Here is a 15,369-nt window from a genome sequence, read left to right on the forward strand (position 1 = left end):
TCCATGTGGGTGAATTTAAACATTAGTTGTCCATGTGAGTGAATTTAAACATTAGTTGTCCATGTGAGTGAATTTAAACATTAGTTGTCCACGTGAGTGAATTTAAACATTAGTTGTCCATGTGAGTGAATTTAAACATTAGTTGTCCACTTGAGTGAATTTAAACATTAGTTGTCCATGTGAGTGAATTTAAACATTAGTTGTCCATGTGAGTGAATTTAAACATTAGTTGTCCATGTGAGTGGATTTAAACATTAGTTGTCCATGTGCGTGAATTTAAACATTAGTTGTCCATGTGAGTGAATTTAAACATTATTTGTCCATGTGGGTAAATTGTTAACATTTTTCAAGCGATTACATGAAAATCAAATGATTTACTTTATCAAGGGAAATGATTGCAAGGCAACATGCATTAGCTGTAACTTTTAAATTACTCCTGTGGCTTTGATCTTGTAGATGACTGTTTTCAATGAAGTTGAAACAAAGGACAAAAACTTAGGCATGTTTATTCATAAAATTTTTGTTCACATTTATATAATTAAAAGAGAATTTTAAACAGCATACATAATAGGCTATAAAAATAATGAATCACAAACATGATGTGCACATGGTACCAACGTATATACAACACTGTAAATGGATCTTCTGAACTAAACAATAGTTACATATACTCACAGACAGATATTCACACACAGGGATCTCCACACATGTAAAATCAAATGCTCATATATGTAATTTTTTCACATTTTTATATATACAATTAATGTACTGATGTACAGATCAGGATGTACATACAACAGTGAACAGGTTTCTTTCTTCCAAATTTTAAATTTGTTTCAGACACTCTGAAATACATATCATATATGTACAAAAGTTCAATAATTTGCATTGATAAAAAATACAATTGTTAAATACAGAAAATATACACATGATACAAATTGTTAAGTCTTAAAAGTGTCAAAGACTTTAGAAAATTCAGCATCATGATCATGTGGGAACAAGTTGTACCATTAGGATTATGGTTATTGGGTCCTGTACTAAAAAAATGTTAACATTTGTCTGATTCAAACTCAAAGGTTCAAACTAGGCAGAGAATCTCCACAAACACTTCAGATTGATAAATTATAGAAATAAACTAAAATATATATTAAGATATTTTTCTAGTCATATATATATATATATATATATATATATATATATATATATATATATATATATATATATATATATATACTATTTAATAACATTAACAGTGGGCTCCATAAAAAAATACAGCATAAATGAGGGTGAGTGTCACCAAGGTAACTCTGAAAAATTAAGAAAGGGATGGACTTGGAGAGAGAGAGAGAGAGAAAGAGAGAGAGGGTTAAATGGTTTCATACTTGTGTTATAAACTTGTTGGGAATAACTGTCCATAAATAGATATTTCTATAATGAGGTTATTTGGTTTTCTGTATAAATTACCTTATTTTTAAGATTTTTTGAAAAATCATGAAAAACATTACCCCAAAATGTTTCAATACATATGATGTGTACCAGCAACAAAATTGTCTGTTTCATCACCACCTTTTGAAAACGAATGTGGAGACATTCTGGTGTTTATTCAGAAATGAACTAGATTCTTTTAAACAAAAACAAGATCAATATTTGTTTTCAGAAACAATATTGAAACTGATTTTACTGATAGAACAGTAAAAATCAAATTTCAATGCAATGCCTTTCAATATTTGTTAATTCTAACCTCTCTGCTGATATGTAATTAGCATAACAATACCAGTCCAATGTACATGCAAATTATTGCACAAATACTTCCACATGCCACAGCTCAATATACATACAGCACGTACTATGATTCTTATGGAAACACTATTGGGCATTGCTTTTGATGGTTCATTGACACTTTTCAAGTCTGAATACCAGAAAGCTTATCACATTTATGATGACTGCACTGAAATTAAATTAAAAGATAAAACCAAATCACAAATTTCACTTTACAAGTCAAATCAAAGTTGTTATAATTTTGATCAGCAAATATGGTCTATTTTTGTATTCAAGAGTTATCAGTGCATGCTAAAATCAGGAAGTGTGTGTATACAGTCAAACTACAATGATCTTGTGAAAATCTCACTATCTGGCAAAAAGCAAAATACTGGCATAATGCTACCTTAAAGCAAAATACTGGCATAATGCTACCTTAAATCAGATTTTTATTACTGAATGTAATAAAGAATCTTAGTGAAAACAGTATGGTAACAGACAGTTATACATTTAGCGAACTTTCTATATACCTTTTGCTGAGAGAAAGAAAAGAAACAATAAACCAATGGTATCCTTGAATGATATCGATATATCTTGATCTGTGGCTTACCTGTTTGCCAATGACTTAATTAGAAGACAGAGGAGAGATCAAGTGAAACACATATGGAAATAATTTTAGATGCATTTCTGGTTTTGGTGTTACTATGATTTTCCCTCAGAAGATGCATCCTGTGTGGGGTCTTTCTTCTTGTTGTGCAGCCTTTTTTGTTTCGCAGCTTGCTCTGCCTCCTGCCTTTTCCTCTCTTCCTCTGCAGCCTTCTGCTGGATCTCCGATATTTCATCCAGAAACTGCAATGTAGCCAGTTGATCACACATCATTAGTTTATCACAAAATACTATATTATCACACATCCTTTATGTTTATCATACCTCACTAGTTTATTACACAACACTAGATTATCACACATCCTTTATGTTTATCACACATCACTAGTTTATCACACAACTCTAGAATATCACACATCCTTTATGTTTATCACACAACACTTGAATATCACACATCCTTTATGTTTATCATACATTACTAGTTTATCTCACAACACTAGAATATCACATATCCTTTATGTTTATCACACAACACTTGAATATCACACATCCTTTATGTTTATCATACATCACTAGTTTATCTCACAACACTGGAATATCACACATCCTTTATGTTTATCACACAACACTTGAATATCACACATCCTATATGTTTATCATACATCACTAGTTTATCTCACGACATTAGAATATCACTCATCCTTTATGTTTATCACACAACACTAGATTATCACACATCCTTTATGTTTGCCACACATCACTAGTTGATCATACATCCTATGTATGTCATGATGCAAGCTAGTTGAATAATTTCAACCTTAGCTGCACAGGACAAACAATTTCTGAACAAGTGTGGAAACAATGTGTTCACACAAACCAAAAAAAGCCCCCAAAGTGTATGAAACATGAAAAATGTCCTTAAATGGTTCAGCATCTAGACAAGTACACATAAGTAACTTTAACTCAACAGGTGTACTTAATTTCAGTTGCCTTTACTGAGCAGTTACTAAGTTATTATGTTAATAAGATATGAGCTAAACGTATTGTGCTAAAATGGTATGAACTAAACTTATGTTACTGTAATAACAATGTATGAACTAAAGCCAAGTTATTGAGCTAATAAAGTTAGAACTAAATGTATGTTATTGAGTCAACAAGGTATGAAATGAATATAAGTTTAGTTCATACCATTTTAGCACAATACGTTTAATGAGAACACTAGTCCAAAAATTTGTAGAAGTCGTCTGCTTCAGAGATAAAATGTGCTATTTATTATGGATTTTGATGTGCTGAATTCAAATATGACAATTAAAACAAATGATTGGCTACTGTTTCCCAGATATTTAAGTTTTTACATTTTATATCTATGTATATTGTGTAGATACTAGAGTTTTAATCATAAATTGTAAACCTAGGTATTTTCCTGTGCTTTTGGGTGCTTTGCAAGATAATATTTCACCTGTCCTGTTTATGTAACACTTTAAAAAATAGCAGAAGGGTTATATGAATAAAATGTATCATGAAACAAAAGGCAAAAAACTATTATGTATATATAAGTACAAAATTTAGTTCTTATTCAGTGTCTACTCGGCGATGATTTGCTTGTCTCTTTTATTCATTAAATGGAGCATCTCTTGTCACTGTCCAGCAATAGTTTGCAAGCATTGATGGGCTCCATGTGCTGTGATAGCATTTCTCCATTATTGCAATGTCCTTATGAAATCACTTGCCGTGCTTGCCATTCACTGCTCTGCAGTTCAGTGGAAAAAATATATAGATAAGAGTGCAAAAAATGTATCTTTAGTGACATGTTGCAACCAAGGCTTTTGCATGCCTTGAGGATTTTTTTCCCCCCACCAACTCCCTGTAGTTGTCTGCCTTGTTTTTCTGAGAGAATTTGTTGCCACTGACCGGAAGGTTTTCCATGCTGTCTTTTCCTTGCCATGCAGTGCACGGTCAAATGCATCATCTCAGAGAAGTTCACGTATCTGAGGACCAACAAAGACACCATTTATTTTAGCTTCACTTAACCTTGGAAATTTTTCAAGGAGGTACTTGAAAGCTGCTTGAGTTTTGTCCATGGCATTGACAAAGTTCTTCATCAGACCCAGTTTGACATGCAATGGTGGTAACACAATATTCCTTGATTCAACAAGTGGTAGGTGCTGAACACTTCCTCCCAGGCTCCAATGACTGTCGCAGTAGCCAATCTCTCTTGACATAGTGGTAATCTCTTGCACGACTATCCCATCTGCAGAGAAACAGCAGTATTTTGTGTATTCAGTCTGCAGACCAAGCAAGAGAGCAAGAACCTTCAAATAGTCACAAAGCTGCCACTGATGTAATAGTTTATGCACCTCAAAAGTTGTTTCATGTATTCATAGGTTTCCTTCATATGGACTGCATGGCCAAATGGAATTGATGGCAAAACATTTCCATTATGCAGCAATACAGATTTAAGACTTGTCTTCAATGAATCAATGAACAGACTCCACTCATCTGGATATGAATGATGTTGAAGGCTGCCATCACACCATTGATGTTGTTGCAGGCTACAAGATCACCTTCCATGAAAATGACGGTCACAGAGCATGGAAATCCTAACATCACCTGCCAGGAGATTCCACTGTTGTAGTCTGGAGCCCCACAGCTAGCTATCTGCCTTACTCTTGGACAGTTCTAAATCTCTGATAATGTCATTCTGTTCATCTTGTGTTATTAAGTGTGGTTCAGAGGAGGATGGGAGAAAATATGGGTCATGTGACATTGATGGTTCAGGATTAGAAGCTTCTTCTTCGTCCTCTTCCTTGTCTGACTCAAGTGAAAATGATTATGGTGTATCAGGAACCGGCAGTGTTGCTGAATATGTGTGGGCCCCACTTCTTGTCCAGATCTCCAATTTTGCAGCCAAAATAAAGATGATAAGCTTTTTTAACAATAGTGGTTTTACTGTGCTTTTGTGATGCAAAAGTCACTTCACCACAAACATAGCAGAAGTTACCTGTATTGTTCAAACAAGTACGAGACATCCCAGCTTACTTTTGGCGAAACAGAAATGTGTCCCTTTGAAAAATCAAACACTGACAAATAAGAGAGCATGACACTGTATGATTTCTAGAGCTGATATAGGGCAATTTGTTCAGCAGAGTGATGTAAGTTTAGTTATGATTGCATCATCCAAGATTTTTAGGAATAACATGATGCAATTCATATATTGTATGATGTATACTAACTTCAGATTGCATCATTCATGGTTTTGTCTAAGGAGCAAGTACTGTCCAAACCCAGTCATAAATTTACTCAGAGATCCAGTCGAAGATGTACTTTGACAGTCATTTCTGGTTTAAATTGAGATCTCTTCCCTTTATAACTCACTTTTCCTCCACCATTCCCAGGACAAAGGTCATATATACTGACCCAGTATCATATCTTTAAAACTAGAGCCAATCAACAATTTTAAGCATCATTTTTGTTCTCAGTGACCCAGAATTAGCACAGTTTGATTAAATGTATTTTGGAAGCATTTTGGCTGTAGACCAGTGGAATTAAAGCCAAATTCCACAACTGTATACACCATTAAGTGATACTAAGATATTTCAGCATGCATAAATGTAAAATTCTATCCATATTTTTATTTTTAATATCTCTGGACTATTTTTGTCATGGTTTCAAATTCACTGATACCTGGGCTTCACAGTTACTTCAAAAAAGAGGTATGTTAAAATCTGATTGGATAAAATGGTGTACACCTCCAGATAAATTGTTAGTGTGGTAATTGGACATTTAAAGCAGAGATTCTCAATCTTCTTGAGTTGTAAAACTGGTTAACTAATGTGGATTAATGATAGAGAACAAAGGGGCACAGGCATTGCCCATTACTCACAGTCAATATAAAAGCATAAATAGTTAACTGACTTGGATTGTTGTCAGAAACCAAAGACAAATCCATCAATTATAATCAAAGAGAGATGAAAAAACATCAGCTTTTTAAGAATGAACATGGGTAATATGCCAACACTACATTTTGCTTTAAGCTGAAATAAAAAACTAAAATGGACCCTTGATGATCTAGTGGTGGTCCAGCTGTATTCTGATTTTTAATAGATGTCATGGCCATTCTTTACTAAATATATGATATTCTGTGAATATATGATAGCTATGTACTTAATACATGGCATTTTACAAATATTCATCTGACAATGATAAAGATGTACCCAAGTAATTGGCTAAGAGTGTCAAATAAAATTCTGATAAATCCAATATTAGACCTATGGCTAAAATGTGACCAGGAAGAATGGAAGTTAAAAAACAAAATATTGGTCCATATTTAATTAGGAACAAACTGTGCGATTTGCATAAGTAGATAAAGTATACAGTATAAGTACTATATGGCCCATGAATTGTGGTCCTTTTTAATTGTTTTCTTTTATTTCATTTCTGAGAAATCAGAAAACGCAAGTACATATAAATGCATAAAAATAATGTTAAAAAGTATAAAATAAAAGTAGTCATATTAATTTATAAGAATTTATTGATACGGTAACTCAAGAATTAGTACAACTAAGTGACTTTTTAAAAAATTTTAACAATTATTTCTCAAATTCATGTTCTACTGGTACGTACAGATATTTCAATTACAAAAAATCCATATATGTCAATTTGGAGTACAAACTAAAGCTGAGATGTCCAGATCAGAAGGTACTGATTCATATGCTGAAAAATATGGTATATGTCACTTGTTGATCTAAGAATATATAACTAACTGATATTTTTCATTTTTAAAATTTTTCCTTAATTATCACATAAAGAGGTAGATGTTTTGGTTCTGAACTAGGTCCTGAAAGCCAGGATAATCTGACTGCTGGAAAATTTTCACATTAACATATTTAACATAATACTCACATTGTGTGCTCGATAAATTAATATCTGAGTGTAATTTTTCAAGGTTTATCAATAAGCTCATTATAATAAGAGCCCGGTGATGATATCACAAACAATGCCTCCATCATGTGTACATACATATAAAAAAAAACTAGTTCCCTTTGCTGAAGCATGGAGCTTTTGACTATGTAGGTACAGTGTGACCCAGCTATTACGTGCCCCGTGATAATGCGAATTTGGATATAACGCAGTTGTGGCATGGCTCCTGAAATTTTGCATATTCATTCACACAGGAAAAAATATTTTTTGGTCCAAGTATGTGAAATAGTGATCCATGAGTAAAGCCAGTAAGTCATCTTTGTGATTGTCTTCAATTAATTCTGTATACAATCTTTGCTCAAACAATAGCCAACATATCTTTCTTCTTTAACTGCATACATAACCAAGCAGCAGAAAATGCGATGGTTGATAAAAGATTCTCACAATTTAATAAACATCAAAAAACGAAAGCTGCCAACATGTTTGCCAGGCTTGGCAATGTTATTAGACACAATCAGTTGACCAGTAAATAATGTCCGCTTTATTAGCTGGAAACTGAAAGGGTATGAAATTGAAAATGTGTTCAGCTTAAAATTTGTAATAAAAGTGACTCGTGACCATTGCATGCCTACTGCACTTATTTCTCTGGTTTTACATGGGTATGGTGTTTGTTTATGAACTCATTATTAATTTCCTATTTTTCATAAAAATATTTTACCGTTATGGAAAAGCAAGTTCACAAACGCAAGTCGTTCTCTGCACTTTGCGCAATGATTAGTATAGTAGTTTTCACACGTTTCTTTCGATATTCACAAAATCTGAAGTAAAAGTTATATGCACACTGAAAGCGTGTGTAGATTGTAAATTATTCTTGCTGTAGTCATTCAAACATATAGATGTACAAGCGTTAATTATTGGAAATTTGCAATGGATAAATGTAAATTTTAGCAGCATGAAATTTGTACAGACACCATTCATAGACCCTGGAACGTAATGAACTGTACACTTGCTTCATCTTTCTTAACCTAATTTTGCTGTTAATTTTTTCCACTGAATTCAGACACATAATAATGTGTGACAAAATTATTGAATAGTTTAAATATGTATGCAACTTTTGCAATAGAATTACATGTATAATGGATTAATTGCAAGCCTCGACGGTATGATATCAGACAGCAAGTAAACGGTGTTAATACTCTGTTCATGCTGTATATTAGACATTGAATTCAAACACAATGATCTGGGACAAAATTATTGAATATTGTAAATCTGTGTGCAATTTTTCAATGGAATTACATGCATTATGGATGAACTGCATGCCACGACGGCATGATAGTAAACGGTGTTGATACTCTATTCATCATATACATTAGACATGAATACACTTATATGTGCCAATGAGTTGTTCTATGAAAAAAGTAAATTACTGTAAAACCTTGCATTAAGGCGACCCTGATATTAACACGATCCAATTTTTTGGACCCCAATTATCGCGTTATAGTGGGGTTCCACTGTACATCATCTTTTCAAATATGTTTGCACTAAATAAAGCATAAAAAGTTAATTTCTCTGACTGATTTAACCCACTAAGTCATGTGAGAACTTAACATCAAATATGCTTAATGGGAAAGTTCCAAGACAATCATGATGTACTTGGTTGATTTTCGCAGCCACTTCATCCATTGAGGCATGCTGGGATAGAGAAACATATCCTCAGTAAGCGAAATTACTCTGTGATTTTTTTTAATCTAAATTAGCAGTGAGCACCTATTAGGCATGTGTATGTATTACAATGGTTGTGGTATACAGGAAACACAAAGTACCATAGTAAGATTGTCATGGCAATTTTATTTAAATTTACTGTTTTTCTTTTCTCACCACTCCAGTGACCAAAGACCACTAATACAAGTTTTGAGCAGAGAGAGAGAGAGAGAGAGAGAGAGAAAGGACTATGCTGATATTACTCTTTATATTTATTTACCTTTGGTCTCCTTGTTCCTGTCTTTTTATCCATAAACTCCATAAAAGCCTGAGAACCATGCATAATGGATAGTTCAGAATTCTGAAAGACAGAAGTGACCATAATGTAATGTAATTTAGTTCTTGATGAAGCATGTAACTTTATTATGATATGGTTTTGGAAATTGTTTAAGACAGGTTCTCTGTATTTAATGTATCATGTTCACACTGTGTTTATTTAGCCAGTTTTAGTCACAAAGAACAAGCAACATTTATTTGCACTCATTACAACATGGTTCCTCTTACAAAGCAGGTAAGGTTCTGGATCCTGTTGTATTTTATGTAGTAGTAAAATTATATTGTTATGTGTATCTATATTATGTGTATTATTTTCATAATAATAGTTAGTATGGGTTATTTAATTAATAATATTTTAAATATTGGTTTTCTAAATAAATGGGTTTGTACTGCAGGATGAGTCATGTATCAAGTGTGTTGATTCATTCATAAGTTCCAAGGTGGAATCCAGGTAAACATCACGTGCTGAAAATGGAGGTTGTGGGATTCTTAATAAGGGTAAGCTGACCTAATTCTTGATTAGCTAGTGTAACCCACGTGATTCTGTTTACCAGTTCAATGTGCAATGTAAATGAGTCACTAAACCATCTATATGATTTAGGGATTATGACTTAGCTTTCTATATAACAGAATAATTATGCAGAATTAGGCATTCTTAGTAGCAACACCAGTCATGGAAGATATTTAGTTATATTGAGAGGAACTGATTCATTTAATGTAATTATTTATTGGAATTACAGTACTTGAAATATTTAAGATTAATTGGCATAATAGCTGTATGGAATTACTCGGTATTCATTTAAAGACCATTTAGATTTATAGCTGTCACAAGATTACTGTGAATTCATTTAAAGTTAATTTGGGATTATATGAAAGTGATTCTTCTGTACTGTTGATACATTAGTTCATTGCTGACCATCATCTGGAATACCTTTGGAATCCATTTGGATTACTCTATACATCTGGAATTTATAGAACATTTATTGCTTAGGATTTCATTCATCATACTGTAAGTTCTTTTAATAATAATAATAATAATAATAATAATAACAATGACTTTATTTAAATAGGGTGACATCTAATTCTTTCCTTTTGTATTTTCAGGAAATAAATATTTTCAATTATACAAAACTTGTTGGTTTTTGATCTTTCTTGTTATTTATTTTGAGACCATAGAGTTATAGCAACAGCATTATAACAAGGGTGTACTTTATCAGGTACATCATTATAGGGCAGTCTCACTATATGGTGGTATATTCCATGACTCCCATGGACAGCATTATAATGAGGGTTTGCTGTATCATGTACATCATTACAGGGCAGTCTCACTATATGGTGGTATATTCCATGTACATCATTATTGTTGTAGGGTTTAATGCCATTTTTCAGCACAAGATAGGCTATACATGACAGACAGTATAAAGGTGGAGGAAGAACCCAGGAAAACCCCAGATAGAACCATCAACCTACGAGAAGCTACTGGCAAGCTTTCTCACATACCCACACTGGCCGAACCTGAGACTCAAACTCACGCAGAGAGAGGTGAGATGGCAATGATCCATAACGGTGAGTGCTTCAGACCACTCGGCCACTCGGGGCCCCATATAGTATTATAATGAGGGTGAACTTTATCAGGTACATCATTATAGGGCAGTCTCACTATATGGTGGTATATTCCATAACACCCATGGACAGCATTATAATGATGGAGTACTGTGTAAGGAATTGACATCCTGCAGTTTTCAAGGCTGTAATGACAAGAAGTGTTGTATGTGGCCAAACTAGTTTGTCATGATATGAAGTGCTGTATGTGGCTGGACCAATTAGTCATGCTATGAAGTGTTGTATGTGGCTGGACCAATTCATCATGATATGAAGTGCTGTATGTGACTGGACCAATTAGTCATGCTATGAAGTGTTGTATGTGGTTGGACCAATTCATCATGATATGAAGTGTTGCATGTGGCTGGACCAATTCATCATGATATGAAGTGTTGTATGTGGCTGGACCAATTAGTCATGCTATGAAGTGTTGTATGTGGCTGGACCAATTCATCATGATATGATGTGCTGTATGTGGCTGGACCAATTAGTCATGTTATGAAGTGTTGTATGTGGCTGGACCAATTCATCATGATATGAAGTGCTGTATGTGGCTGGACCAATTAGTCATGCTATGAAGTGTTGTATGTGGCTGGACCAATTCATCATGATATGATGTGCTGTATGTGGCTGGACCAATTAGTCATGTTATGAAGTGTTGTATGTGGCTGGACCAATTCATCATGATATGAAGTGCTGTATGTGGCTGGACCAATTAGTCATGCTATGAAGTGTTGTATGTGGCTGGACCAAATTGTAATGATATGAAGTGTTGTATGTAGCTGGACCAATTAGTCATGCTATGAAGTGTTGTATGTGGCTGGACCAAATTGTCATAATATGAAGGGTTGTATATGGCTGGACCAAATTGTCATAATATGAAGTGTTGTATGTGGCTGAAGTAGTTCGTCATGGTATGAAGTGTTGTATATGGCCAGACCAGAACATCATGCTATGAAGTGCTGTATATTGCTCGATCAATTCATCATGATACAAATTGTTGTATGTGGCTGGATCAGTTCATCATGATGTGAAGTGTTGTATATCATGATATTAAATGCTGTATGTTGCATATGGCTGGACCAATTCATCATAATAAGAAGTGTTGTATATCATGATATTAAATGCTGTACATTGCATATGGCTGGACCAATTCACCATAATATGAAGTGTTGTATATTATGATATTAAATGCTGTACATTGCATATGGCTTGACCAATTCATCATAATATGAAGTGTTGTATATCATGATATTAAATGCTGTATGTTGTATATGGCTGGACCAATTCATCATAATATGAAGTGTTGTATATCATGATATTAAATGCCATATGTTGTATGTGGCTGGACCAATTCATCATAATATGAAGTGTTGTATATCATGATATTAAATGCTGTATGTTGTATATGGCTGGACCAATTCATCATAATATGAAGTGTTGTATATCATGATATTAAATGCCATATGTTGTATGTGGCTGGACCAATTCATCATAATATGAAGTGTTGTATATCATGATATTAAATGCCGTATGTTGTATATGACTGGACCAATTCATCATAATATGAAGTGTTGTATATCATGATATTAAATGCCATATGTTGTATGTGGCTGGACCAATTCATCATAATATGAAGTGTTGTATATCATGATATTAAATGCCGTATGTTGTATGTGGCTGGACCAATTCCTCATAATATGAAGTGTTGTATATCATGATATTAAATGCTGTACATTGCATATGGCTGGACCAATTCATCATAATATGAAGTGTTGTATATCATGATATTAAATGCTGTACATTGTATATGGCTGGACCAATTCATCATAATATGAAGTGTTGTATATCATGATATTAAATGCCATATGTTGTATGTGGCTGGACCAATTCATCATAATATGAAGTGTTGTATATCATGATATTAAATGCTGTATGTTGTATATGGCTGGACCAATTCATCATAATATGAAGTGTTGTATATCATGATATTAAATGCCATATGTTGTATGTGGCTGGACCAATTCATCATAATATGAAGTGTTGTATATCATGATATTAAATGCCGTATGTTGTATATGACTGGACCAATTCATCATAATATGAAGTGTTGTATATCATGATATTAAATGCCATATGTTGTATGTGGCTGGACCAATTCATCATAATATGAAGTGTTGTATATCATGATATTAAATGCCGTATGTTGTATGTGGCTGGACCAATTCCTCATAATATGAAGTGTTGTATATCATGATATTAAATGCTGTACATTGCATATGGCTGGACCAATTCATCATAATATGAAGTGTTGTATATCATGATATTAAATGCTGTACATTGTATATGGCTGGACCAATTCATCATAATATGAAGTGTTGTATATCATGATATTAAATGCCATATGTTGTATGTGGCTGGACCAATTCATCATAATATGAAGTGTTGTATATCATGATATTAAATGCTGTACATTGTATATGGCTGGACCAATTCATCATAATATGAAGTGTTGTATATCATGATATTAAATGCTGTACATTGTATATGGCTGGACCAATTCATCATAATATGAAGTGTTGTATATCATGATATTAAATGCTGTATGTGGCTGGATGAGTTCATCATGATGTATATTGCAAATGTTACAACTCAGGAACAATACAATCTTGTTGACTATGAGGTTCCACATCAAAAGTGATTAAAATTTAATAACAAATATAAATTTGTGTTCAAAAGAAACTTTTCATGCATTTAAGGACAAATAAATATACATTCTCAGAGAGACAGTGGGAGTCCTCATTGTGCATAGACATGGCACTAAAGAATTAAGTGACAAAGAAAGTCTGAATAACCAGTGTGCTTGTAAATTGCTGATAACAAGCCTCTTTAAAAGGCACTAAAGTATGTGTGTGTGTGTGTGGGCTGCATCTGATTACTATCAATAAAGACTGATTTATGAAAAATATGTGTTTCTAATCAGTGACATCTATGAAATGAGAGACAGAGTGAAAAAGCAAAAGATAGCAAAGCTGCAAGTTCAATAAAAAACCACAGCTAGACTTGCTTTTTGAAAGAAATAACAGGACTTGCAGTCTGATTTATCCAGTTACATTTTCTTTCTCCATTTTAGCATAGTTGTCTACCTTGTTTCTTCCAAACACATTCAACACTTCTCCATGAATGATATCAAAGTTTTAGCTGATTCTTGTTTTGCCTAACACAGAACGTTTCCACTTTTTAAGATGGGTATTCAGTTAAAGAACTTACACTTCAATGGAAAAACATTCTTTATTTAAACTGCAACTGGAACTGAGCAGAATATGTACCTCTATCAAATATTTCTTTAGGCCATAATTTCATACAAAACATGAAAATGATACTTGTCTAAACATGAGGCAAAGCCCATCTTTTTAGCTGCTTTTTAACAACGGACTCATCATGGCCCTGAAGGATGTTTTAAAACATGATAAAATGTATGTAAACTTGTTAAACTGAAACTTAAAGAAAAGAAATGGATAAAAACAGAAAAGTCAAATCTGATATTCATAGATTTTACAAATGAAAAAGGATTCCTACTTTTTGATGGGCTGAATTTCAGAAACACCACCATCCCAGCTCTATCCTACAATTTTTAAATATTCTTTTAATGTGGGAATGGTATAAAAAAATGTATTGGTGAACCTAAATATTAATTCTTTTTCTGTACATAACTCAAGAATATATGACTTAGCTTTACTTACAAGTTCATGACTTTTCTGTTTTGTCTCTGATGTTTCTTTGTCCTTTAGCTCCTTCGGATCAATCAGGTCTTCATCATGATCCCTTTTCTGCCAGGTTTTAGGGTCCAGGTACCAGGCTCCATATTTAAATTTGACCCAACTGGGTTCGTAACTTCCTGAATACACCTAAAAGTAAACAAATTTGTAACGTTTTTGAAGTTTTGTCAATAAGCATCTTCATGCCAAATAAATCCTCAATTTCATATTTATTTCTGCATTTCTACTGACCTGCAGCTATTTCTTAAATATGTCTGTCAACAATGCTTAACTGTATGAGTCTTGTAGATTTGCCCCAAAAATAGATTACTGTAGTACATCAGATGATAAATTCTTAACACAGGTTTGCCACAGAGATTTATTGTCGGACACTATACATTTCCCCATGCATCCCCAATACTCTACCTGACGATGATCATTACACCTGTTTTGATAGGCACCATTGCCATGCAGTGTCATATGATGTCACATTAGTTTATACTAAATCTATTACTGATTTCTCCATTGTGAATTGTCCTCCTAGTGTTGTTTGGTAGGGTGAAGTATCACTATACTCTGCCAGACACTATTACAGCAGAACAGTTCCCTCAGGAGAAGAAAATAATGCAATAGTAGTTCATCCCATATACAATCTAGTGACAACTAAGATCTCTGACATAACTGAGAC

At 33.5% G+C, this 15,369-nt stretch overlaps 1 protein-coding gene across 3 annotated transcripts in view; it reads right to left on the reverse strand.

The window, feature by feature from the left end:
- Positions 1–490: 490 nt before the first annotated feature.
- LOC149796960 (protein FAM47E-like) overlaps positions 491–15,369 on the reverse strand; it is a 49,676-nt gene continuing 34,797 nt past the window's right edge. For all 3 annotated transcript variants that reach the window (XM_089961642.1, XM_089961641.1, XM_089961640.1), the window contains 3 exons: positions 14,667–14,831; positions 9,266–9,346; positions 491–2,607 (listed from right to left, as the gene is read on the reverse strand). In XM_089961642.1, the coding sequence (XP_089817768.1) occupies positions 2,461–2,607; positions 9,266–9,346; positions 14,667–14,831 (393 nt within the window). In that variant the 3' untranslated portion in view covers positions 491–2,460. The remainder of the gene's footprint in view (positions 2,608–9,265; positions 9,347–14,666; positions 14,832–15,369) is intronic.

Source organism: Sinohyriopsis cumingii, chromosome 6 (assembly GCF_028554795.1).
Source record: "Sinohyriopsis cumingii isolate HCF-2022 chromosome 6, ASM2855479v2, whole genome shotgun sequence".
In the NCBI taxonomy this organism is placed as follows: Eukaryota; Metazoa; Mollusca; class Bivalvia; order Unionida; family Unionidae; genus Sinohyriopsis; species Sinohyriopsis cumingii.